General features: G+C 44.1%; 1 protein-coding gene across 1 annotated transcript in view; it reads right to left on the reverse strand.

Moving 5' to 3' along the window:
• Positions 1-24,703, reverse strand: part of SPMIP4 (sperm microtubule inner protein 4) — a 62,069-nt gene extending 37,366 nt beyond the window's left edge. The window contains exons 1-2 of the mRNA XM_089673223.1: positions 24,514-24,703; positions 4,326-4,505 (exon numbers count right to left, since the gene is read on the reverse strand). Of these exons, the coding sequence (XP_089529349.1) occupies positions 4,326-4,505; positions 24,514-24,647 (314 nt within the window). The 5' untranslated portion in view covers positions 24,648-24,703. The remainder of the gene's footprint in view (positions 1-4,325; positions 4,506-24,513) is intronic.
• Between the last annotated feature and the right edge of the window lie 2,074 nt (positions 24,704-26,777).

Consider the following 26,777-nt stretch of genomic DNA (forward strand, 5'->3'; position numbering starts at 1 on the left):
TCAGGGGCGGACTAACAACTCATGGGGCCCCCGGGCAATAAGGGATCATGGGGCCCCTGTGTCCTTGCCCAAACTCACAAAAGCCTATGAAAAAGGTACCAGGGGCATCTCATGGGGCCCCCTACTGACCCCGAGCCCTCGGGCAATGCCCGAGTTTCCAAATGGTCAGTCCGCCCCTGTACAGGATTGGATGCCAGCGAGTGTCCACTTGTCCACTGACACTCGCTGGTCCATAGAGTTCTATGGATGGTCCAATCGGGTTTGCCTGTCAGTTTTTCAGCCTTAGACTCCATCTCCCAGCATGCTGCTAATCAAAAAGGGGGATTATGGGAAAGGCTATTTAAAAAGCTGTATTCAGCGGGCTCTCTCTCTCTCTCCTCTCCCCAATATCCATCAGTGTACATCAGAGCTGCTGTCCTGCTACTGGGACCGCAGCCTACCAGGAGCTTTTGAGCCATCAATATCCCTGCAAAGGGTGAGCCTGCATCATCCCCTCTGCTGGCGATTGGTGGACTGTACTGCGGGCGCCAACCCGGACTGCCATGTTCGCAACTGACCGAACTACTGCATCCACCTTTCCTCTGGCTGAAGTACAGACCCTGCAACTCTTCCTGTGTGTGCCAACTACCTTCAGGATCTGGAGAGTGGGCTCAAGCCTTCTCTCCAGTAACACTCGGCACATGGACACTGCATGCAGACATCATATCCCAGATCATGAAGGAACTTGCCACTTTTGCTATACCCACTATGTGCTTGCTTACTGCTTGAATCTTTTCCCCTCACTGAGGATATTCCCTTCAACATTACTGAGCTCCAACGTGCTGGCAAAGACTGTGCTCATGCCTGACATTTGGACTACCCTTTTCCCTTTATCTGCAGGGTGTGAGCTGGCCCAAATAGAGCTAAACCCCTCACCATAGGATTAAGATTCCCTGCAGTCAAGCCTCTATCCAGTTGTAACATAACCCCCTTTCCACCACTAAATTCTCTGGGTACATTTAACTATTGGGTGCCAACCTTTTTCTGCATAATCAAGTGTTATTGTTCATTATTGTTTGCTTTTATGTTAAAGTAACAAATTGCTTCGGCCAACCAGCGTTGGATGCTGTCCCAGGGTTTGGCTGACTGACACCTTTAAGTCCATTGGTTTGGTTTGCTTTGGTCAATACAGATGTCTGCTGCATTCAGGTTACATTGTGTCTGTAGTTCATTTAAAGGGGTATACATCATGTCAGAACCTAGAGTGTCAGAAGGACTGAGATGTTCCCTCAGGGCAGCACAAGAGGACAAGCATAATCCAGCACCCCTTCCGGGGTAGCACTACACATACTATCTGTATGACTCTATTGCTTTGAAGCTGAACCTTTTAAGTCTTGATATGCTGACTTGGGGTACTGGCGCATCACACAGGCTTTATTCTGGTCAATGTCTTATTACTCCTTTTGAAAACTTGTGTCTTAGGACCTTTTTTTCAGTTTCTGCCTAAAGCCTAAATCTACTTTCCTGTTTGATGTAGACAAGCCTCTTCCATTGTTCTGTCTGCCTCAAACTTCATACCATGGACACGATTATAGAAGACTCTACATATTTACAGAAAGTAATCTTAGAAAATCAAGCAACTATTTATTCTGTCAAAAGGACCCAAGAGAGCAGGCAACCAGTTAAAGATTAATTTTCCTTGTGCACTGTAATACGTATCCAGCAAGACTAGGGTAGTATGGGCTTCATTCTCATTTAGATGTTCTTGCTTCACTGGGAAAAGTTTCCACAGAAACAGTTTACCGAGCTGCCAACTGATCGTTTATCACTTTTGTGCAGTAAAGCATAGTATGGTCCTTGAGTTCTTTCTACTGCTGTGAGTGTTCAATAAATTTTGGCTGGTTGGCAGTATCGTCTCTTTTCATTTGGTTGCACCCATCATATGCTGACACAAAGATAGGGAAATGGAATATTGTTATATGATACTGTATTTTTCCCTTAGTGTTCGGCCATATACTAATTCCTTAGAATTAGGGGGGGTATAAGGTGAAGTCATTTACAGAGCAATAGGCTGAATTGTAAATATAACACATCTTGGGCTGACATGAGTGGATGCTTGGAAAGGAAGAGGTTAAGCAGAGTTTAGAACAGCCAGAAAATATACTTGTGACAGACCCACCTGGGGCTTTTGGAGGGGATTGCAGGCTAGTCTCTTGCCTACTGACCATGGGCCCTGGCATCTGAGAGGGCCCTATACTTTGGGAGATGTTTGTCTGGGGTGGGAAGGGGGGCATTGGAGTAGTTTTACATTGGATTCAAGTCCATGTCTCCCCGAAACACACAGACTCTGAGAACTGGAGGAGCAGGATACAGATTTGGGGTCTCTATGCACAAACCAGCATTGACTGCTTCAACCTCCCCTCATAGACTCAGAGACTCAGAGCAGATGCTAATATATTCAGCTCAAAACAACCTAATGCTGAGGTCTCTTTCTGTAATCTGTTTATTAAAGTGTGATGTGTTTACTGTTACTGTGTTTTTGTCCTATTGTTAATTGAGTCACCTATTGTTTCTGGCTGTTGGCTAGTCCTCCTGGAGGATCCTACATGATGAAATTAGTCTTGTGTCAACTTTAACTCCTTACCTAATCAGTGTGGTATTTTTATCCCAATGTGTAATATTTGGTTTTATTGTTCATGTGCGGACTGCCCCTATTTCTGAAGTGTATAAAAACCTGCATTTCCGTTCAATAATAAAGGAACAAGATAAATATTTGGCACACTAAGAAGAAAAAGACCAGATGTATAATGTGATAGCTAGTATATTAACCACACAAGTAAAGTCCTTAAAGTCCAAAGGTGGTTAAGGGATAATCCAACAATGCTTGAGTCAGTGGCAGCCGATTCAAAAAGAACTACAAAAGACTCTTTGTGAACCATAAAAATAGGGAAGCAGCGCCATCTAAGTGCACCAATACAAGCAGATAATTTATTTCCACAAAATTGGCAACTCACAATAGTTGTAGTCAAATGAGTGCTTGTCAAACTGGTGTGCAACTCCTGGTCAGTCCAGCTGCAGGCAGGTCTCCAATGCCCTGTTCTTGGCTGTGCTGGTGGTTCCCAGTACTTCCTGGTCAATGTGAATCCACAGGGCAGGCGGGAGTGATGTCAGCTCCAGGTTATAGCAGCAGTAGGCATGGCATGCGTTCAGACCATGCATGCTCTTTCATCAGACCATCAGAATACCTACTGCTGCTGTACCTAGAGCTGATATCACTCCTGCCTGCCCTGTGGTTCCACACCGACCAGGAAGTACTGGGAACCACCAGCACAGCCAAGGACAGTGGATTGGAGACCTGCCTGCAGTGGGACCGGCCAGGAGTTGCACAGCGGTTGACACCAGTTTGACAAGTGCTCATTTGACTACTACTATTGTGAGTTGCCAATTTTTTGGAAATAAATTATTTTCTTTTATTGCTTTACTGTCCAATAATAAAGAGTTCCAGTTGCACCTAAGCTAGCGTCATCTAGTTCTTGGGTACAATGCCCATCTATAATACCTTGTTACTGTGTTCCAGCGTTGAGGAAGCAGTTCTCTGACGGAGGCACCCAGGCGAGGTGCCAGGCGGTCTGTCACAGTACTCTTCGACAAAATAGGTAAGTTCTGTCTCTGGGGAAAACTTTTTTAATTTCAGTTTTGTATAGAGAGGGGAAGGGTTAGAATCTTTGTCAAATTTTTTATTGGTGTCTATACACATAGAGGAATTTACACCTCTGTCTGTATTGGTGACCACTATCATCTAGAAAGAAAGTGAGGGAAAATACAAGAAGAAATAAACAAGAAGTAAGGGGAAATCATCATTGGAGACAACTGATCCATCCTCACTTTGGGAGATTTCCTCTAACTTTTCATTGCATTTCTGAGACATAAAGTGATCAGAAATGTTCCTAGTGTACACAGACAGAAAAAAAAACTTGCAGGGGTTGTAACCCTTCCCTACTACATCCAAATAAATAGGTTTTGGCTATACATACACCTTAAGGCATGTTGGCAAAAAGGGTGGGCTTTAACGCTCACATACTGCAAATGCATATCTATGGACAGCAGAGCTTTCTTTTCTGAGAGATGCTTACTGCCCGCTCTCAGCACAGTAACCAAGCTGTCAGAGACAGCTCTTGGTCTGTACTACTGTGACAGACAATCACTGTGTTCATGTAATTGTCTGATCCTTCCTGCCCATTGAGTGTACAGGTTTTGTTAAAGAGACACCAAGGTTGGGCAGGAAGTAGTTAAAATAAATTATAAAAATATTACACAAATATAAATTATACTATGGCAAGGATTACCTTGGCCAGGGATCTCCACCGTATCCGTAGTGCTTGTGTCCCTTTGTCTCTAGTGGAGGAGGTTCTGTCTTTGGTCGGTGATCTGGAGGGAGGGACACCTCTCCAGCCCCTCCATATTCTCTTTCTCTGCCCCATGGTAGTCTTGATACCACAGGTGTGGATGAACGATATTCATGATATCTATGAAGTAAAATAATTTATTTTTGTTTGTGTATGAGTGTAGGACAAGGATACACAGGTAAATTATGCAAATCCAAAATACAATTAAACAGTTGGTGTAGAGTTCCCACACATTTGTGTAATATAAAAGCAGGGCATTTTTTCAGCTGGCACGTGGTAGAACGTCATTCCGCCACCTCCGGCAATCACTCTCTTCACTACTGTCACCACTGTTTACTGTCACTTGTAAACACAGAAGCCCAGCTTCTGTGCTACAAGTGACAGTGCTGTTCTCCCGGCAGCTCCCTCAGAATGGGACTCAGGCACTGCATGACACTCAGGGCGGACATAGAGGAACAGCTGCTGGGGCACACTGTGTTTCTGGACTTCAGAAAGGGCATCCCATGCTGACTGAGAAACAGCCTGGTGCTTGGATGCCAGCGCCCTGCTGACTGATCTCACTGCCGCTGCTGCTCTTCAGTGGTGGAGAGGCAAAGCTGCAAACGGAATGTGTGGCCTACCCACGGTTTTTGAGAGGTGAGTAGGGGGTGGGTTGTTGATTGTGCAAAGGTGAGGGCAGTAGGGGAGCAGGGGTCAAAAGTGAAGCAGCTGCTTGCAGAGCTCAGCTGTTGTGGAGGAAGGGTTAAGAGATGGTTGCAGAGAGGATCTGTGAGGGAAGGGTGCAGAGGTGAGCTGTGGATGAGGAGCAGAAGTGGTCTCTCTGCTTAGCAAACCCCTGAATCCAGCACTCTGAATGTAGTGCACACCTGACTGCATTCTGTGTGCTATGCACTCCTGAACCAAGTACTGTGTGTGTTACGCACTCCGGAACCCAACACTCTGTGTGTTACGCACTCCGGAACCCAACACTCTGTGTGTTACGCACTCCGGAACCCAACACTGTGTGTTACGCACTCCGGAACCCAGTACTCTGTGTGTTACGCACTTCTGAACCCAGCACTCTCTGTATTACGCACTCCTGAACCCAGCACTCTGTATTGCGCACTCCTGAACCCAGCACTCTGTGTATTATGTACTCCTGAACCCAGCACTCTGTATTACGCGGTCCTGAACCCAGAACTCTGTATTACACGGTCCTGAACCCTGCACTCTGTGTATCATGCAGACCTGAACTCAGTACTCTGTGTATTATGCACTAGTCAACCCAGCACTCTGTGTATTACTCACTCCTGAGCCCTGCACTCTGTGCATTATGCACTCCTTAACCCAGCACTCTGTGTATTATGCACTCCTTAACCCAGCACTCTGTGTATTACTCACTCCTGAGTCCTGCACTCTGTGCATTATGCACTCCTGAACCCTGTGCTTGTGTGTTATGCACTCCTGGTTTTATTTAACAATGTTCCTTTAAGACCCTCCCACTGTGAAATTTGGCCACACCCACCCTATAACACCATGTGCTCCTCCGCAAGAAGGGAAGGGAGTTTCTGCACCTATTCTCTGAGAAAAAAATCCCTGTATAAAAGTGTAGTACTTATAAAGTGAAGTGTAATATTGTATGTTTGTATATTTTCATATGCAAGAAATGTGATCATTGTGGAACAATCATAAAAGTGCACCTTGCAACTAAACTTCCTTAAAGTTGAGCTAAAGTAGAAAAAAAAAAACACTTACCAACAGGCAGGTTCCTTATTTCAGAAGACACATGCATCTTATAGGATGCAGTTGAGGTTTGGCTGGTCATTTTCCACCTGGCTCAATCGATATTAAATTGACTTTTGTCAGGCGATGAGGTGTTAATAGAACCACACATGGCTTGAATTTTGACTGATTCAAAAGGAAGAGACCAAAATTTGAGATACGTATGGCCGGCTTAAAGCAGCCATACATTAAGCAATTTTCTTTTCTGCATCTACTGCATGTGTTGATGGGGGAATCTCTCTCGTGGAGCTTTTGTATTCTGACAGCAGAGGTTTCCCAGCCATCAGAAGACAATGATCACTGCTGGCTGCTTTAGCTGATAGATCAACTTCAGTACAACCAGCCTGTCCATTCATGGGTTGAAATTCAGCCAGGCCCTGCTGAACTGGCTGCATTTTGATCCGTCTATGGCCAACTTAAGTCTCACATCTTTAAATTTACCCAAGAGAACTATAATCAAATACAAATGGTTCCGTATAAGGCTCTACCCAAAAAAAAAATTATTTTAAACAGAGATCTTTATTAAAGTTGTTTAATTATGCTAACCAACTTTAACAAACTAAGCTATTGCAGACTGTAAACAAATACTGTATGTCATGTATAAAAGAATATGGTGGCACTGGAAAACAAACTGATGATATAAAGTTTTCTTTGTACCTGTGTATAGGATAGGCTTGACCAATGGTAAAAAAAATAAAATATGTATTTGTTTATACAGTATATTATGTCTGTTGGAAACCCTTGGAGATTCAATTAATTTAATTCATATTTAATACACTTGACCAGTCAGACGATTTCCATAGCTAGTTCCAGGAACTGCTAATGTGCTAGCAACACACATGCAAACATATCTTAACTGCATCATATTTACAGTGCAAGGTTGCAGCAAACCGTGAAGGAATGTACAGAACCAAACTCTATGTGACAAGGATGAACATTTATGAGAGACTGCATCAGTTTTTATCCTTGAAGCAAACCTCTACTCTGTAAACCTTAAAAAGTAAAAGTACCACCTAAGAGCAGACCATAAAATATGCTTCTTATTACCTGTATTAGACAGAAAAGCCCCTTCAGGGCACCTTTTTGAACTGGTTTCACTTGGTGGTATCTCCTTTGTCTTGATTTCATGGCTTAGTTCCAACAACTGCTATCTTCCTGTACAATGAGAAGTGCCCTTAATGGCTGCTGTGGCAGCCTCACTGGACAGTGAAATGGCAGTTTTTATGGCTTATGCATGAAGCCAGGAAATGTTAAAATCCAGTAACTAGGTGAAACCAAATTATAGAAATTCACAGATGAAGCTGATCTGACCTAAGGCTTCTTGTAACATCTGAAATTGTATGTTTAAAATTGAGTATATGATCACTATAAAGCAGAAACATCACCAACATACAACAGGACATTAAGCAAATGCATCCAAAAAGCAAATATATTGTTAAATTAAAAAAGTGAATACAACTAAAAAAGAAAAATACAGCTATATACTTTCTAAACACATTCATATTCTTCTCATTTGCATGAATCTGTATAAAGATATTATAATTTACATAGATATAAATATTTATGAGAATATAAATATTAATGAGTATTCATGAAAATGTGACTAGTTCCTTTTCTCAATTCCACAAATAACCAGTTGGCTAATTTTGTTTCCTCAGGAATTATATAACAATTTAGTTTAGCCTCATAAAACATCAGTCCACAGTGTTTTCATTTCTGGGTGGATGCAGGCAGCCAAAATCATTAACTGACTTCTTGTGCCACTTGGGATTCCTCCTGAGATATACAGTATATCTCACTTGTGAGTACCAGTTTCTCAGATAGACCCCCTGCTAGAGAATAGGATTCCTGTTTCAATAAAGAGTGTAAGCAGCGAAGAACGATACACCTTACTCTGTTTTACTGAATACGGCCAACTGGCTGCTAATGGCAAGACACCACAAAGCCATCAATCAGACCTATTAAAGTACAGATACTATAAACTACATTGTATCTCCCTGCTTAGCCTCCCTGGACTAAGCTGCACTAAAAATCACACCCAGTTGCTTCCTCACTTTATTAGGTCTTCTGTGGTCTGCTCCCTGTTTTCATCCTCTTTAATGCTGACTGTCCTCTGTGCAGTAAGGCCTTCTACACTTATATAGGGCAGTATTCTAAGACTAAAGATGCCACCTTTATAGTACGTATGTGGGTAAAACCACAAGAACATTGCTAAAATAGTTTTTTGTTCAACAAAGCGGAGCAAAGAGCAATAATGTTCTGCAAACTCAGTGACCTCACACAACCAGCCATATTTTAATTTCCCGATGTCATATGAGTTAAAAATCAACTATTTTTTCCTCTGTCAATACTCTTTGGGCTTGTGCCAGTGGCATCAGTCTGATATCAGTTTGGGACACTTGTGGGTAGATGCAGTGTGGTGTGGTGGCAGGAAACACAGAGTCCAGTTGCGAATAATAAGACTTGTATTGCAGAAACTGAACAAATATACAAACAGCCCAGAGGGAAGGCACCAAGCTGGGAAACACTCACAATTCTGTGCAACTTTTAGAGTGGAGCAGGTTCTGGTGCACCCACAGCATCTGCCTCTCAGGCGGAATGCGGGCTGGGCAGTCTGAGCCCAATGGGGACGATTCCGATATAGGAAGGTGTGTTAGTAGCCTATCCCTACTTGTCTGGAACCTTTCCCTACCGCTATTCACTTTCTATGACAGATGGGTGCTCTGTCCCTACACTATGCACTTACAAAAATGCAAGTGCAGTAAGCCAGGGCTTTTTGTACACTCTGCCTGCACTAAAGATGGCCACCATAGTCACACTGGACAGCAACAACCAACCAGATTGCTTCGCAATCTCCAAGGAAACCATAGAGGAATAAGTTCCACCTGATTTCCTCTCCCTCTGCAATGCCGCTAGGGCTTGATTTCCAAGTGCAGTAGAGAAAAAAGACTACACCTACCTATACTCCTCCCACCCCTTGACAGATGCTGTCCTTAAGAGCAACATGAAAACTGCAAAAGGCATGGTTAAGGCGAAGGAGGCTGGGAGCTCAAGCAACAGAGGAGGCAGTAACCATTCAATGGGGGCCTCTTGCATAGGTGGAAGTTACACAGGGTTGAAAGCCTCCTGGTTACCAGCAGGTTTGTTGGAGCAGTCCCCACTCAGTATGCAGGGCATCAGCATGTTACAATATTGGATAAGCTTCCATTTGGGCTCTAATTTACTGCCCCTGGTGCTCTTGGTCTTTTCCATTACCACCCAGTCCCCTGGTCACAACAGTAGTTCCTCTTGGGCAGAGTTAGGTGCCAGCTCCTTATGCCTGTCTAGCACCAGCTGCTTGGATTTTTGCATCCACTCCCAGTGTTCCTGTACCCAAGTACTGGGTGTCTGGGGTGGAGAGTGTTCCGGGGATTCCAAGAGTAGGTCCACGGGCATTTGGCCATAATGCCCAAACATAAAAAAGAAAGGTGTGTGGCCGGTATTGTTGTAGGACCGCACTACTGCTCCTACGTGTTGATGCTATCTGTCCCAGTAGCTTAGTTCAAAGGTCTGCAGCATCCCCAATAGGGTGTGGTTGAACAGCTCACGGGCTCCATTACCCTTGAGGTGATAGTGAGTGGTGTGGTATTTTGCATATGCTGCTGAGGGGACATAATTCAATCATGATCACAGATTTAAGGTTTGGGCCCTGGTCTGAGAGTTTGCGTTTTGGGCAGCCATATGGCTGGACTATACACTCCCAGAATAATTTGGCTGTAGTGGAAGCTGCCTGGTCCTTGGTTGGTACTACCTACAAACTTGGTGAAATGGTCAATGAAAATCAGAGGTAGTAATCATCATGGGTGTTGTCTTTTTTGGAACCTTGTATACTGTGTAGCTCTCACACTCTCAGCAAGCCTTATGCACCCAGTCTGGCAGCCAGGAATAAAAGAAGCACCTCCTGACCAGGGACTAGGTCTCTTCTACCCTGAAGTGTCCGTCTGCTACATGGAGCTCCCGAAAAATCTGCAGAATGTGTTGACTGTGGGTCCACAACTTGAAGAATATCTCGTTGTTCAGATATCTTTACTGGTAGTATAACACCTTGTCCTATGTCTCAAGCTGATCCCACTTTCTCAGGATCGCTCGAGCGACGGGAGACAGTTTTTTTGGCATTCAGAGGAGTTTGGCCTGTGTCGTCAGCAGACGAACAGTTGGACCTGCATCAGATCTGGATCTTTTTGTTGGATCAGTGCACATTCCTCTTGCCTAATGAGTTTCGCAGCTTTTTCCAGTGGACCGATGACCTGTTCTTGGAAAGCATGGGAGGCAGCCAGAGCAGGCAAGACAGGGGTGACCTCTGTCTTCCTGACTAGAGGCCACATCCTCCCCAGGGCACTCCACTGAGAACCCAGGATAATGCGTCTGTGTGCCATGGCCGGTAATGAATTTTGAGCTTGAACCATGACAGACGTACAGCCCACCTCTGCTCCAACATCTGAGTTTTGCTGGGTCCAGGTAGGCCGGAGCCAGGACAGCTCCCAGACCCTGGAGGCTCCCATCTATGTACACTTGGAAGGGCTTGGTGTAGTCTGCATAGGCCAACAATGATGCTGAGGTCAATTTCAGTTTCAGTGCCTCGAAGGCCTGCCGTTGGGGGCCTTGCTACTGGGCCTGTATGGGTAGGTGAAGTCCCACTCCCTTTTTTGGTGGCATGCCTGCTTAGTAGCTGGGTAAGCAGAACGGTATCTGAACAAACCTTGGAATTAACCCATTATAGTACCCCATCAGTCCCAAGAAGGAGCGCAGTTTAATGACAGTCTATGGGGGAAGGGGGTGCCAGTCCTGAGTACTTGCCCTAAGTACTGGATCTTTTGTCTCATCATTTGGCACTTACTGGGCTTGCGTTTTAGCCCATACTGTGTTATCCACGAAAAAAAGCCAAGTCAAAGTGCTTGACATGATCCTCAAAGGTCTTGGGGAAGATGATAATATTGTCCAGGTAGACAAACAAACACGGTCTCAAAGTTGAAGTCTCCTAGGTATGTTGGAAGGTGCTGGGGCATTACTTAGGCTGAAGGGCATACAATTAAATTTGAATAGTTCCAAGGGTGTAATAAAGGCAGTCTTTTCTCGGTCTTGGCCACTAGACAGGTCGAGGGTAGAAAATAACTTGGCTTGTCCAAGTGCCATCAATGACTCCTCTATCTGAGGCAGTCTGTGGGCATCCCAGTGGGTACAGGCATTAATTTTGCAACAGTCCACAAAAAACCACAGACTTCCAATTTTTCTTTTGTGCCAGGACTACAGGCGAAACCCAGGGACAATAGCTTTCCTGTATCAACCTGCTTTGTAATATGTTGCGGAGTGGATCCTTGACCTCCTGAGAAAGAGCTGTGGGAATGTGATTGGACTGTTCTCTAATGGGTTTTGCACAGAGCAGCCCCAATCCTCCTCTTCTTGGGTCCCCGCAGGAGCCTATGGCCACTCCTTCCTCCCGAGTGCCCCCATAGCAAGCAACTTGCTATGTGGGCACCTGAGCAGGCTTGCTCCCAAGCTGCTGCTCTGTGTGTCCGATTACACACAGAATGCGGCTTGGCCCTGCCCCCACTCTCTATGTAAGCCAATGACTCCTGCTGCTGACTCAGCCAATGAGGAGGATGAGTCTCCAGAGAGTCACTGCTCTCGTGCACATCACTGGATTGTGATAGTGCCCAGGTAAGTATGGGGGAGGGCCAGGCTGCTGCACACAGAAGGTTCACCTTGAGCCTTTACAACCACTTTAATGTTACCACCAATTTCTGATAACCATACTCGGGAAATTTAACAGGCCTGAGAATGGAGGTGGGACAGGGGGAAGACTAGCTCGCTATTCTGAAACATATTTATCAGTTAAGGCATGTGGTGAAAAAGTGCCAATGGATGTGGCACACTACAGCAAATTGAAGAGTTTAATAGCGATTCAAAATATGGGGATTACAGTGAGGTAATAAGAAACGGCCTGGCATCAGAGTAGGTGTTAAGTGGAGGAAAAATTGCTGCTTTGGAGCTGTCAGTGGGAGAAAAAAATTTGGATGAAGAAGGGGAGCTTTGAGGGCTGAGGTGGGAGACTCTTTAGGGAGCACTAAACTAAGGGCTCCTGTGTGGCTCTAAGGGGAGGAAGGATGAATGAAGGTCTCTGAGGGAGGTAGGGTGGCTAAGGGGCTTTTACATTTTCCTGGAAGCAAGCAGCTCAATTATACTAATGTGATCCCACAACAACAAAACAAATGTGCTCACTTGTCTTGTGACCTGAAGTGTGACACAAAACCCATTGTCAAAGGGTATCAGTGAAGAAAAGTCCATAGACTGTGGTGGACTAAGGCCTGCTGGATGTAAGAAGTGTCTACATACAATAACTGGAAACACAATAATTGAGCAAGCATCCAGTGCTGGAGAATGGAGCCTGGTTAGTAACATAAGTAAAAGGCCAGCATCTCTGCCTGAGATTTAGCAGGCTTTCAGGTATGCCAATTACCCTTCCAGTGGGAGGAAAGTGAGGCATCTGGAGAAACCTCACCCCAACACAGGAAAAACATATGGACTCTATAAAGCCACCATATACTGTAAATCTTTTCATAAGGCATATTATAATGGAGAATGTGATAATCTGTGGTTGCCATGGAATAATTTTGGTTAAGCCTGTACGATTAAACTCAGGTGTGGTGATCTTTAGACTTTTCCACAAATAGTAAATTCATTTTAACTGAACCTGATGTGTGGCTACACATTGTTTGGTGGACAATGAGTGGAGAAGGGGTTAGGAACTGTGACTGCAGCTGAGGTAGGAAGCAGATATCCAGGTATAAGTTTTTAGTGTGGTATTGTTTTTTTAGATTTATTTATGGTTTGTGTTTGGCAAATATTCAGTGTCATACGAGCAAAGTTATCCTAGAAATTACTTTAGAATGTGGGCAACTATGAACAAAGCCTATTATGCATAACCAGCTTAGGGGCATTGAAATAGTGTATAAGTGCCCCTGAAATGTGTGAAAATGCTGAATACTATGATATATAACTTGTGTATATACGTACATATCTGTCATTTCTTAGTAATTTTAGGCCATTCATTTTATGTAAGCATAGTTTGATAAATTTGTACAGAACAATGAAAGCTGGTTCACAATTGGTTACTGCGCCTAACTGCGGTTTGCTCATTGTTCTCTACTGAAAAAGCCCTATGTTATGCTGTGTAGATTCTGAAACATAACAAGCTCAATAAATGATTTTAAGCCAATGAAAAGCCATTGAAAACTGTCCTGTCTTTGATGTGCAGGAGCAATCCCCATGGAAATATATATATAGATATTTATATATTTTTTAGAGTTGCCATATTTCCTTTGGGAAAAAGATGCTAACATTAGAAATTCAAATGTAATTTACAAACAGGACAGAGCAAGGCTTTATTTTCCTTTAGAAATATATGATCTTAGAGTCTGCTATATAATTACAGATCCCAGCTATAAATCAACAACAATCTCTTCCATATCATTTAATCATCTTTGCCCAGGCTGGACCCTTCATTAGAGACCTAGGGTTCACTGTGAGGTAACACATGATGCAATAATTCAGCCTGGGCCTAATGACAGTTTTGCTGCATTCATTTGACTCAGTTACCAAGGATGACTTAATATAATTTATCTCAAAACGAGCCAGGGTGAAGAGCAGGATACATGGTAAAACAGGTGATGCTTTCATTAGTAGACATTTCCTTCCTTGTCTCTGCTTGTAGGGGCATCTTTTTGCAGGTTTTGATGGGAAAGATAAAAGTTAGGCTTGGAGCAAATGTTATAGTTAGTATCAGCTACAAACCTAGGGCAAGATGAGTGCAAGGGGAAGGTGAGCTCATAGGCAAATGGTTTGAACTAGTGGGTGTAGGGATAATGTTTTTTGTCATAACAAGCATTTTTATTGCTCACCCCCAAAGGGGTTGCTGAGAATATGCCTAGGTTCTCCCAAATACTACAGAGGCTGCTGGTCACATAAGCTCAGTCTCACACACATCGACAATTCAAGCTCAGGCTAGGGAATGTCTTTTTAGGCTATATAGCTAAAGAGGGGTTTAGGGTTATGGGATACTCCAAAATGATCAGTAACAATGGTAGGAAGACAAACTTCTCTCTCTAATCTTCCAGAGCAACTTTTCTGGGGGTAGCAGAGAATGACCAGTATATATAGGACACTACAGCAGCAATCCTTGTAGTAATCTCTGGTAGTTGGGTCTGGAAGAGGTGCTGATTATCTCCCTTTTGGCACTTGCACAACTAACAATCCCCAGCAAGATCTTTCCTTACGGTCTCCCAGAAGCTGTCTGCCACCCAGCATCCGCAGGTAGATCATTAGTGAGGGAGATAATAAGCACCTCCTCCAGACCCAGGACTTTAGTGCAGTACCCTCCAGCAAATGTAATCCTCAGGCAATCTTCCCTCAGCACAGCCACTGCTGAGACCTAGACTGCAGCTTCTTGTCTCCCCGGCTATCTCCCAGGGGCAACAGCAGCCCTGAAGAACTGGAACCCTCCCTTGAGGGAAAAGAACAATCTGCTCAGGCCTCCTGCACATTTATCAGTTCAGTCCCCTCCTTCTTCCCACAGCCTCCTGGGAACTTCACAGGTCCCAGAAGACTGCCAGACCATTTAGGATGCGCAGTGTGACTCGCACATGTGCAGTGGGCACCCGGCTGTGAAGCCGCAAGCTGTCACAGTTGAGATGCTGGCACCGTGGAGAGAAAAAGGAGAGAAGGGACGGCACGGGTGAGTACATCACTGGACCCTGGGGCAGGTAAGTGTGTGTTTATTAAAAGTCAGCAGTTTTTGTAGCTGCTGATTTTTAATAAAAACAAAAACGTCTGGAACTCCGCTTTAAAACAATTATTAGCTGAAGTAATGAGTGTTATAGGTTTGTCAACTAAGCCAAATATGTGTTAGATTTAGATCTACCATTTGCTGTATATTTAGCACAGAGATTAGGCTTTGGACTTAAGTACAGAAATATCATTGGCCTCAGGTGAAGTCAGAGCTCTTTGCAGTTGATTAGCTAATAACTGCTAAGTAATCAACAATGGGACAGACTTTCATAATAATGCTTTGACAAATTATTTGGCAGTATAGCAGTTGACCCCAGAGTGGAAAATATAGGGAACAGTAGTTTTGATCTTAACACCCAAAGGTTATGGTGGCAGTAAGTGCATATAAATGCACTGAAGCCAGGACATAATACTCTAGTATTAAAAAGAATTTCCACTGATCCCAGCAGTTGATTGCACCAGTTGATGCTGCCTGTCTTGGTTTGGAAAGATCCCTCATTGAACTCGGGGGGGGGGGGGGGGGGGGAGACAGGCAGAAGCATCGTCACTAGACATGTGTAATTCATTTAGTTACAAATCAAAATTCAGATAAAATTTTTGTTATTCGGAGATTCGGATGTATAGAATGTCAACGATTCTGAAATAAATTATAACGAAAAGAATTATCCGAATTCGAAAATGAATTTGAATTAGAATTCGAAAATGAATTTGAATTAAGAAAGGAAACCTATTACAATAAATACAGTAAGGTATAAAAGTGAAAAAGGACCTTACTACTCTTTTATAGAATAGAATAAACTAGAACAGAAAAGAAAGGAATATAATAGAACAGAATAAAATAGAACAGAATAAAATAGAATATAAAAACAAAATAGAACAGCATAGAACAGAATAGAAAAGTCTTGAATAGAATAGATCAGAATAAAATAGAAAATAGATTAGAATAAAACAAAAATATAATAGATAATAAAGGAATAGAATAGAAAATAAAAGAATGGAATGGAATAGAATAGAAAATAAACAAATATACTATAAAAGAAAAGAATAGAGTAGAATAGAATGGAAAAGACTAGAACAGAGTAGAAAAATAGAACAGAATAGAATAGAATAAAATGGAACCAATTTAGCCGTCTTCTGAAATTCTAATTTTGCATTTAATATCGATTTAAAAGTATGAATATGAAACAAATCCGAATATATGAAACTAATTCGGAAAACAAATTATTCTAACATGACGAATATGATGAAACAAAGATAATAACAAATTTTTTCATCGTGGATATCTCTAAGCATCACTAAAATCTATATCAGCTTCAGAAGGCATTAACTTAAATTTGGTTTTATTAGACTTGTGTTACACCAGCTCAGATTGAGTTTTGAAGAGAATAAAATCAAAGGTAGAGAACTAAGTAGCTATAGATATAGAGATAGAGATCAAGTTCATATATAAAAGATAATTCATTCATTAAATAGATTTTATCACAATAGATATAGCTATAACTTTGGTGCTATGTAAATATGAAATATATACTGTTGTTCCTTTGTTTAGTTGTTACGTTTTTAAAGAACTCTGATCGAATTCTAAAAATGATCTAAAAAACAATCTATTTTTAAAAACCGTATTTTAAAAAGTAGGTTGTCAGGCAGGGTCAAGGCTTAGAACCTGAGCTAGATGCAGATGAAGAAATGTTTGTGTGGTTCCTGTTTCTTATATCTACTGTTGAACCTTTTTACAATAGTATCAAATCACAGGTTTGTTGGGTGACAACTGGGTTTACTTATAAATCATTCACAGTGACATTCAAGTGTACGGAGCTAAACTGCAAACTAATCTCTTGCTTTACAGAGTGTATTTCAAAACTCTCATGTTCAAAGGCAGTTTAATCTCTCTCCACACCTAAATCATAACAAAACAGACGTATGTGGTTATAATTGATTTAGCTATTCTATAGGTTTTAATAGTGTCAAAAAATTAAACACACAGTAATCCTTAGATTAGTTATTGCTTAGCGAAGCTTTGAACTGGAATGACAAATGCATAACGAATACAGAACAAAACAAAAGGAAAGAAAAGCCATGGCATTGCTACTTTTTGGCAAGTACCTTGTGGACAAATATTTAAAGCTGGATCATGGCACCACCGTCATCTACGTGCAGTAGCCTGGTTTAATACAAATATATTTTCGAACTTTTTTCTGCAAGTGTTTTTTTCTTGTTCTTGTTGGCAGAAAACATATTGGAGAACTTGTAACAAAGTATAACAGCCTAGCGGGGTAGCACACCCGACCGGGAACTCACATTTGTTAGAGCAGAGAGTCAGCAGTGAGTAGGCCGGAGCTGGAGACAGCACCTGTCAAGAAGAGTGGAGAATGTAGACTGCTCCTGCCTACAGGTGGAATACAGAGATTTTCCTTGAGGGGATCATCCACTGCTTTAAAGCTAAAGTTTAGGTATGAGTTAATTTTTTCAATGAATACAAAGTATTCTCTGACTGGATGAGGTGGAGTGGCCTGGTGATGATGTCGCAATCTCTCCATATTCCATTCTCTCCACAACTGTAGATGAAAGGGAACCTTTGCAGGGAAAAGTTAAAAAATACGTGCATACTGCCTTCTTCTCTCCTGCATCCAGGTGGTCCACAGCCTACTACTGCACACTAGCTTCTTCCCTCCTGCACCCAGATGCTCTACAGTCTAGTGCTGCACACCACCTTCTTCTCTCCTGCACCCAGGTAGTCCACAGCCTAATGCCACACACTACCCTCTTCTTTCCTGCCCCCAAATGGTCCACAGCCTACCACTGCACATTACCTTCTTCCCTCCTGCACCCAGGTGCTCCACAGCCTAGTGCCGCACACTGCCTTCTTCTCTCCTGCACCCAGGTTATCTGCAGCCTAGCGCCACACACTTCTCTCTTCTCTCCTGCACACAGGTAGTCCACAGCCTACTGCTGCATACTACCTTCTTCTGCACCCAGGTGCTCCTCAGCCTAGTGCTGCACACCAACGTCTTCTCAACTGCATCCAGGTGCTCCACAGCCTAGTGCTGCACACTACCTTTTTTTCTCTACTGCATCCAGGTGGTCCACAGCCTACTACTGCACACCAACTTCTTCTCAAATGGATTCAGGTGCTCCACAGCCTAGTGCCGCACACTACCTTCTCTCCTGCACCCAGGTAGTCCACAGCCTAGTGCCACACATTATCTTCTTCTCTCCTGCACACAGGTGGTCCACAGCCTACTTCTGCATAATACCTTCTTCTTTCCTGCACCGAGGTGCTCTACAGCCTCGTGCCGCACACTACCTTTTTTCTCTCCTGCACCCAGGTAGTCCACAGCCTACTGCTGCACACTACCTTCTCTTCTGCACCCAGGTGGTCCACAGCCTTCTGCTGCACACTACCTTCTCTTCTGCACCCAGGTGGTCCACAGCCTTCTGCTGCACACTACCTTCTTCTCTCCTGTATCTAGGTGGTCCACAGCCTACTGCATCCAGGTGGTCCACAATTTACCGCTATACACTACCTTCTTCTCTCCTGCGCTTAGGTACTCCACAGCCTACTGCTGCACGCTACCTTCTTCTCAACTGCACCCAGGTGGTCCACAGGCTACTGCTGCACACTACCTTCTTCTCTCCTGCACCCAGGCGGTCCACAGCCTAGTGCCGCACACTACCTTCTTCTCTCCTGCATCTAGGTGGTCCACAGCCTAGTGCCACACACTACCTTCTTCTCTCCTGCACCCGGGAGGTCCACAGCCTAGTGCCGCATACTACCTTCTTCTTTCCTGCACCCAGGTGCTCCACAGCTTAGTTCCGCACACTACCTTTTTTCTCTCCTGCACCCAGGTAGTCCACAGCCTACTGCTGCACACTACCTTCTCTCCTGCACCCAGGTGGTCCACAGCCTACTTCTGCACACTACCTTCTTCTCTCCTGCATCTAGGTGGTCCACAGCCTACTGCTTCCAGGTGGTCCACAGTTTACCACTATACACTACCTTCTTCTCTCCTGCATCTAAGTGGTCCACAGCCTAGTGCCGCACACTACCTTCTTCTCTCCTGCATCTAGGTGGTCCACAGCCTAGTGCCACACACTACCTTCTTCTCTCCTGCACCCAGGTGGTCCACAGCCTAGTGCTGCATACTACCTTCTTCTTTCCTGCACCCAGGTGCTCCACAGCTTAGTTCCGCACACTACCTTTTTTCTCTCCTGCACCCGGGTGGTCCACAGCCTAGTGCCGCACCCTACCTTCTTCTCAACTGCACCCAGGTGCTCCACAGCCTACTGCTGCATGCTACCTTCTTCTCAACTGCACCCAGGTGGTCCACAGCCTAGTGCCGCACACTACCTTCTTCTTTCCTGCACCCAGGTGGTCCACAGCCTAGTGCCGCACCCTACCTTTTTTTCTCCTGCATCCAGGTGGTCCACAGTTTACCGCTATACACTACCTTCTTCTCTCCTGCACTCAGGTGCTCCACAGCCTACTGCTGCATGCTACTTTCTTCTCAACTGCACCCAGGTGGTCCACAGCCTACTGCTGCATACTACCTTCTTCACTCCTGAACCCAGGTGCTCCACAGCTTACTGCTGCACACTACCTTTTCTCTTGCACCCAGATGGTCCACAGTTTACCCCTGTACACTATCTTCTTCTCTCCTGCACCCAGGTGCTCCACAACCTACTGCTGCACACTACCTTCTTCTCTCCTGCACCCAGGTAGTCCACAGCCAAATGCCACACACTACCCTCTTCTTTCCTGCCCCCAGATGGTCCACAGTCTACCACTGAACATTACCTTTTTCCCTCCTGCACCCAGGTGCTCCACAGCCTAGTGCCGCACACTGCCTTCTTCTCTCCTGCACCCAGGTAGTCCGCAGCCTAGTGCCACACACTACCTTCTTCTCTCCTACCCCCAGATGGTCCACAGCCTACCACTGCACATTACCTTTTTCCCTCCTGCACCCAGGTGCTCCACAGCCTAGTGCCGCACACTGCCTTCTTCTCTCCTGCACCCAGGTTAGCCGCAGCCTAGTGCCGCACACTACCTTCTTCTCTCCTGCACTCAGATGCTCCACAGCCTACTGCTGCACGCTACCTTCTTCTCAACTGCACCCAGGTGATTCACAGCCTACTGCTGCACTCTACCTTCTTCTCTCCTGCACCCAGGTGGTCCACAGCCTAGTTCCGCACACTACCTTCTTCTCTCCTGCACCCAGGTGGTCCACAACCTACTGCTGCACACTACCTTCTTCTTTCTTGCACCCAGGTGGTCCACAGCCTGCCTCTGTACACTACCTTCTTCTCTCCTGCAGCCAGGTGCTCCAGAGCATACCACTGGACATTAATGTCTTCTCTCCTACACCCAGGTGTTCCACAGCCTAGTGCTGCGAACAGCTTTCATCTCTCCTGCATCCAGGAGCAAGTAGCAACTTCAGAATTCAGCTAAGCAGAAAGAATCATCCATCCATGCTGTTTAGCGTGGATGGAGGACTCTATTAGATATCTTTTGATCAGGCTTCAGGTTGGACAAAAGAAATCTAACAGCTTTAAACTGGAGTTTAGTTCTGAACTCTGCTGTACAGTGGACTGCAGTAAACTGATACCAAGTCAAATTCTGGTACTTAGTCTACTTACATTTAATGGAGGTATGAAAGTACAGCTATAGGCTCCTGTATAACCATCTAAACAAGAACCCAACCAATTTACCAAGTGATGCACCAGACCTGTAAAGCATACTAAAAAACAGGCTTGTGAATCAGTAGTGACAATGCTCATAGCCATGACCACTGCTGCATGCTTTCATACCACTCTAGTGCAAGCAGGCAGAGCCTACATGAAAGTAACAACTCTGCTCTATATTCAGGAACAGTGCAGCATTGTTGCCACACCATCACTGAAAGCTGCATTAGGTGAACTTCAATTGGATCTAAAGCCTGAAGTTTTTTTTACTTTCATGCATTCTATGCATGAAGTTAAAAAACATTTTGTGTGCTGCTCCCCCCATAGCCCCCTAATATTTACCTGAGCTCGATCCAGCACTGTGCACAAGAGCAGCAGCTCTCCTGGGTTTCTCTCTCCTCATTGGCTAAGATACAGCAGCAGAAGCCATTAGCTCCCGCTGCTGTCAGTCACAGGCAGTGAGGAGAGAGCAGGGGGTGTGGCTGAGCCACACTCAGGAGTGAGTACGCACAAGTGCTCCCATAGCAAGCAGCTTGCTTTGGGGGCACTCAGCAAGGGGGAGGGGACAGGAGCACCAGCAGGTAACTCGAGAAAAGGAGGATCAGGGCTGCTCGGTGCAACACCATTGCACAGAGCAGGAAAGTATGACATGTTTGTTATTTTTTAAAAGAAAAAACACACCTTTAATATCACTTTCACTGGCAGGATCAACAGGTATTTGTGAACTTTGCAGGGAGGCTAAGTGCAGATGCATTTATAATGGAAGGCCATAGTTATACTTTATTGAATAGAGAACTGCAGTAATTTGTGTCTTTTATATGTTTTCAGAGTCCAACTTTAATGCTTTAGTTTCCAGTGATGTAAATATCACTTAGGCGACAGCGCCGGCATGTGCACAAACTGCCCAGCAGGGAGTTTGTTTTCATTTTACTCCTGACTGCTGGACATGTGTCCCAGGCTCACCTGTCTCTCCTGAGTGCCCAGGACCTCCATGACACATGTCAGGATGGAGAGCAGCGAGGAATCAGCCAACATATGTTCGAGGACTGCCTCTGTTAAGAATGAACCTGGAAGCAGTCAGCTCTAAGCACTTCCAGGTTTGGGGCTGTCGATCTCCAGTCGCTCTGGTCAGGGTAGAATCTCACTGAGCACAGTCTATGTTCAGTTTAACAGACAGCAGAGGTGACATTAGTGTCTGTTAGACCCTGGATGTCTCTTTTAAAAGAACCAGTCATCTAGGGACTTATGGGCCCCCTTGTGATAGCAATAAAGCTATTAACACTAAACTGATGAGCTGTAAAGACTTGCAAAGCGTCACCTATAGACAATTTTTTTTTTTGCCATTTCACAGGTGCGAGCAATTTTGAGACCTAACATATTTGCATAGCTCTCGACTGTCCCTGATTTTGAGGAACTGTCCCTGATTTGGAAAAAATGCCCTTTGTCCCCTCTTTCCTCCTCATTGTCCCTCATTTTGGTCTGATTTATATAGTTGTATATAAAATGCACTATTTATCTTTCAAAAAGTGTTTCACAATGCTAAACCTTTCATCCAAATTCTAAATTGCTGCACTTGTAAATTTCAAAAGCCAATATAAAAGAATGGTAAAAAAAGAAAGCACTTGCGGGTTTAACTAATCATTTTTTTTGTAGAATTCTTCTTTGTGTGGGCATGGCAGGGGTATGTCCTACGCTTACATACTTGCTAATAGATGTCTCTCTTTCCCATCTCAAAAAGTTGGGAGGTATGTATTTGGTATCTCTTTACTCAAGGCAAACTCATCTTTTATACTTTAATAAAAAATGATAATGGTATCATATTGTGTTTATATGCACTAAAATTTATTTTTTAACCAAATATAAAGATCTGCTAAACAGTAGCAAAATTAACATGTAACATACAAAATACTTCTGTCACCCGTTTATCCTACATGGTCTTTGCTTTCAGAAAATATTTGAAGATTTTAAGTAATGTTCTAACCTTAGGCTTCTTTCAAACTTCCATTTACATGCAGCCACTGGATCAGCAGATTCTTGTGCAATTCGGTGGCTGCATGTACACGACCTGGTGAAAGAGGACTTATAGTTGCATTTATAATAGACACTCATCCTTGCTTATCTTTTACAGATAGTAAAGCCAGGGAAAGAAAGACAGCCCTGGAACATGCACAGCTAAAAATATTTTAACAGGTAATTCCTGTATTTCTATGCACAGATTTACATTGAGGTTGCTATGAACTCATCAACTAATACAGCCTTTCCCAACCTTTTTAACACAGACACCCTTAAAATAACTTTCCATTTGCAAGGAACCCCTTCTAAAAATGACTATCTACAACAGCGATTGTAAGTGGGAAGAATGCTCCGTACACTTGTGGTCATTGGGAAGAATTCCCACCATACAAATAGCTAAAAGAAAAAATGGTGTCAGTAGAAAATTATTTGAGAGGAGAACTTTTCTCATTGCTCAAGGTACACCTAGCAATCTCTGGAGGAACTCTAGGGTTCAAAAAAACCCTGGCTGAGAAACCCTAAATTAATATATGAGGTCATAAGGGGCTATTACAAAATATGACGAAAAGTGAATTTTTGCTTGTTATGATTATTCAGATTTCATCTATGAAATTATAGCAAGGAATCAGTTTGGTCTTGGTTCCCTAGTTTCTTTTTTCACCAAAAAAGTAGAGAAAATAATGTAATATATTAATATATGGCAAATAGTGATGGGCTGCATGTTCGAGTTGAAAGTAAGTATGACTCGAATATGGGTCGTTTGTGTGTTCGTTGAACATATGAACGGTAGGGGTGTTCGATGGGCTATTCGCACGCCGTGCCCCACAATACACTGCACCCTGAAAATGCATTGTGATTGGCCAAAGCATTGCACCTGACCACAGGTCAGGTGCAATGCCTTGGTCAATCACAGGGCATGGTGATGTCACAAGGGGGCAGGGGCAATCCCCCCCTTGTGACATCATCACTCTATTTAAGAACTGTCATCGCGGCGCAGCTGCCAGATGTCGGGAGCAAGCGTAAAAGGGAGGAGCGGTTTTTTTTCTCTTTTTTTTGGGTTGGCGGTGGAAGCAAACATCGTCATTGACATTGGATCTACTTTGGGGAACATTTTTTAAATTTTTTATAAAGGACTTGTCAAAGACTGTCTCCTGTCTTTTTTTACACTACACTTTTTTTGTGATTGGGTAGTGGTGCCATGTACCACATCCTCATTCACATGGGGAGGCGGGATCTGTGGGCTTCCAGATTCTGATAAGTCCCTGCCCGCAGACCCCCACAACCACCTGCCACGATTGTGGGGAAGAGGCCTTTCTCCCCATCAACATGGGGACAAGGTGCTTTGGGGGGGAGCCCCCATGCCCCAAAGCACCCCCCCTTGAGGTCATGTGGCCTGGTATGGTACAGGAGGTGGAGGCTCTCGCTCATCCCCCCCCTTTCCTGACCTGCTGTGCTGCAAGCTCAGATAAGGGTCTGGTATGGATCTTGGAGGGGACCCAATGCCGTTTTTGTTTTTTGTAATTGTCGGGCAATGCCAACAATTCTTTTGACATTCAGCTGTCAGTGGGGAACCCCACTGACAGCTGAAACATTAAAGAATGTTTTCACTAATAAAATACTGCTTGACTTAATAATATAACTCATATTAATATAATAAATAATATAATATTTTAGTAGCTGAGCGGTATCTTACTGCATATTCAGATATTTGCCTTTGGTAAATCAACCTCATTGTTTGTTCCACACACAAATCCAAGATCAGAGTTCTTAAACTGTGAAATTGATTTGTTTGTAGAAAAATTAGTATGGGAAATACTTGATTGAGAGGGAATACTATATACCCGCATCTTACCGTTCAGGTGACACTGTGAATCGCTGAGGAGTCTGTTGTGGTGTCCAGAGTTCAGATGACTGCAGGGTTGGGGAAAGGTCCTGAGCACCCTCCGTCTGCCGGTAGTAATGGGACAGATCGTACTGCACTGCCATCCCTCATAGTTCAGCTGGTTATTATAAGGAGACTGGTCAGGGATGTTTCCATGCTGAGAACACCTACTGAGATGCACACTAACAGAGCAGCACATGCACCTAGTTACAGCCGGCCACACCTCCACCATTCTAATGTGTCACTTGCTGATTGCCACTGCAATTGCTTCCATAGGCAGCAGTGTGTACACACAAACATACCTTTCAATCCAGTAATAAAGAGAAACCTGTTCTAGAGCCATATGCTAAAGTGATCCATACAAACTTTTTTTTTCTTTTTTTTTTAATTGCTGCTATTACTATATTAAACACTGAAGTGTGTCTGAACCCAAAACCAAAAATTTAATATTTTGCAGTTTAGTCCTTATATGTGGTGGCTGCATTGGTCCCCATTCACACCTGTGATTAGGGCCATTTGCAGATCCCTGTGGCAGGAATCACAGGGTGTAAAACGTTCTGGCTGGGACTCCTGTAAAAAGTAATGGCAGGCTGACAGAAGCTATGGTTACCTGTCACTGTTTGCATGTATTACCTGAATTTAGGGACAGATCAGCCCCGGATGCAACCTGTCTGTCACAGTAGCCTGTGTACTTGGTGTAATCCCCTGCACAGCAATATTCAGACTGAGAGATGTAGAGGCAATTCTCTGAACCAACCACGCTTTGCTGTATTCCCCAAAGGTTACAGGGAGTGCAGGACCTCGGCGTGTTGTCGGGCAGGAGTGCCTTGATCAGATGATTAAGCAGGATAACACATTGATTGGCAGGCTAAGGGCTCATTCACACCACAAAGCATTTTCATAGGTTGATGTGTATTGTGGTGCACTGCAGTAGACAGCTCAATGTTTTTTTTTGCAGTGCAAAGGACATGCTGTATTGTGCTGTGCTGCATTGCAGTGCACATGTGTTGTTGAAGTGCATTTGGGTACAATTCAAAATGAATAGCACTGCAGTGCACTGGCACATTGTGGTAACTGTATTTAACCCTCACCTGCCCTTCTCATTATAATTTCCAATAGTCATACAAAAACCCTCCACGTTCTCAAAGCCAGGTCCCAGTGGCAGGCAATGTGGCAGTCCTCTGAAATGTCACATTTCACACTCATAAATGTGCAAATAATAAAAGCAGGTGCTCAACAAAAATGTGCAATCATGATAATCATAAGTAGAGATGAGCGAATCGAAGTATCCGAAGTGGAATTCGAGTCGAATATCGGAAAAATTTCGATTCGTGCCGAATCCGAAAAACAGCCTAATTCGGACGCGCGAATCGAAATTTTTCAGAAAATGGCGGCTGACATGTGCGGCGACGGAGCGGGGATGTCGGGGAAGGCGCGCAGACAAGGCGCGCTGCCCCATAATGCATTCCTCAACGACATGTGATCGCATCAGCCAATCAGCAGCCAGCCAGCCAGCACTGTGTAATGGTCGAGGTATATATAGCGGCCATTTTGGAAATCTTCATTTGCCTGCAGTCATTGAACAGAGGCAGACCGCTCTGTACTAGGGACAGGGACAGAGTTAGGGCCACAGAAACGAGAATTGGGGACAGAGAGAAGTTACTTAGGGACAGAGAACCATTACTCAGGGACACAGACTTGTTAATGAGGGCCACAGAATCGTTATTTAGGGACAAAGAAACGCTAGTTAGGGCCACAGAATTCATACTCAGGGACAGACAGAATTGTTACTCAGTGCCAGAGAATTGTTACTTAGGGCCACAGAAACGTTATTAGGGCCACAGAATTTTTACTCAGGGACAGACAGAATTGTTACTGAGTGCCAGAGAATTGTTACTCAGGGACAGACAGAATTGTTACTGAGTGCCAGAGAATTCTTACTCAGGGCCACAGAATTCATTCTCAGGGACAGACAGAATTGTTACTCAGGGACAGACAGAATTGTTACTGAGTGCCAGAGAATTGTTACTCAGGGACAGACAGAATTGTTACTGAGTGCCAGAGAATTGTTACTCAGGGACAGACAGAATTGTTACTGAGTGCCAGAGAATTGTTACTCAGGGACAGACAGAATTGTTACTGAGTGCCAGAGAATTGTTACTCAGGGACAGACAGAATTGTTACTGAGTGCCAGAGAATTGTTACTCAGGGACAGACAGAATTGTTACTGAGTG

Source organism: Staurois parvus, unplaced genomic scaffold (genome assembly GCF_062004578.1).
Source record: "Staurois parvus isolate SC_StPar_1 unplaced genomic scaffold, SC_StPar_1.0 ptg000136l, whole genome shotgun sequence".
Lineage (NCBI taxonomy): Eukaryota > Metazoa > Chordata > Amphibia > Anura > Ranidae > Staurois > Staurois parvus.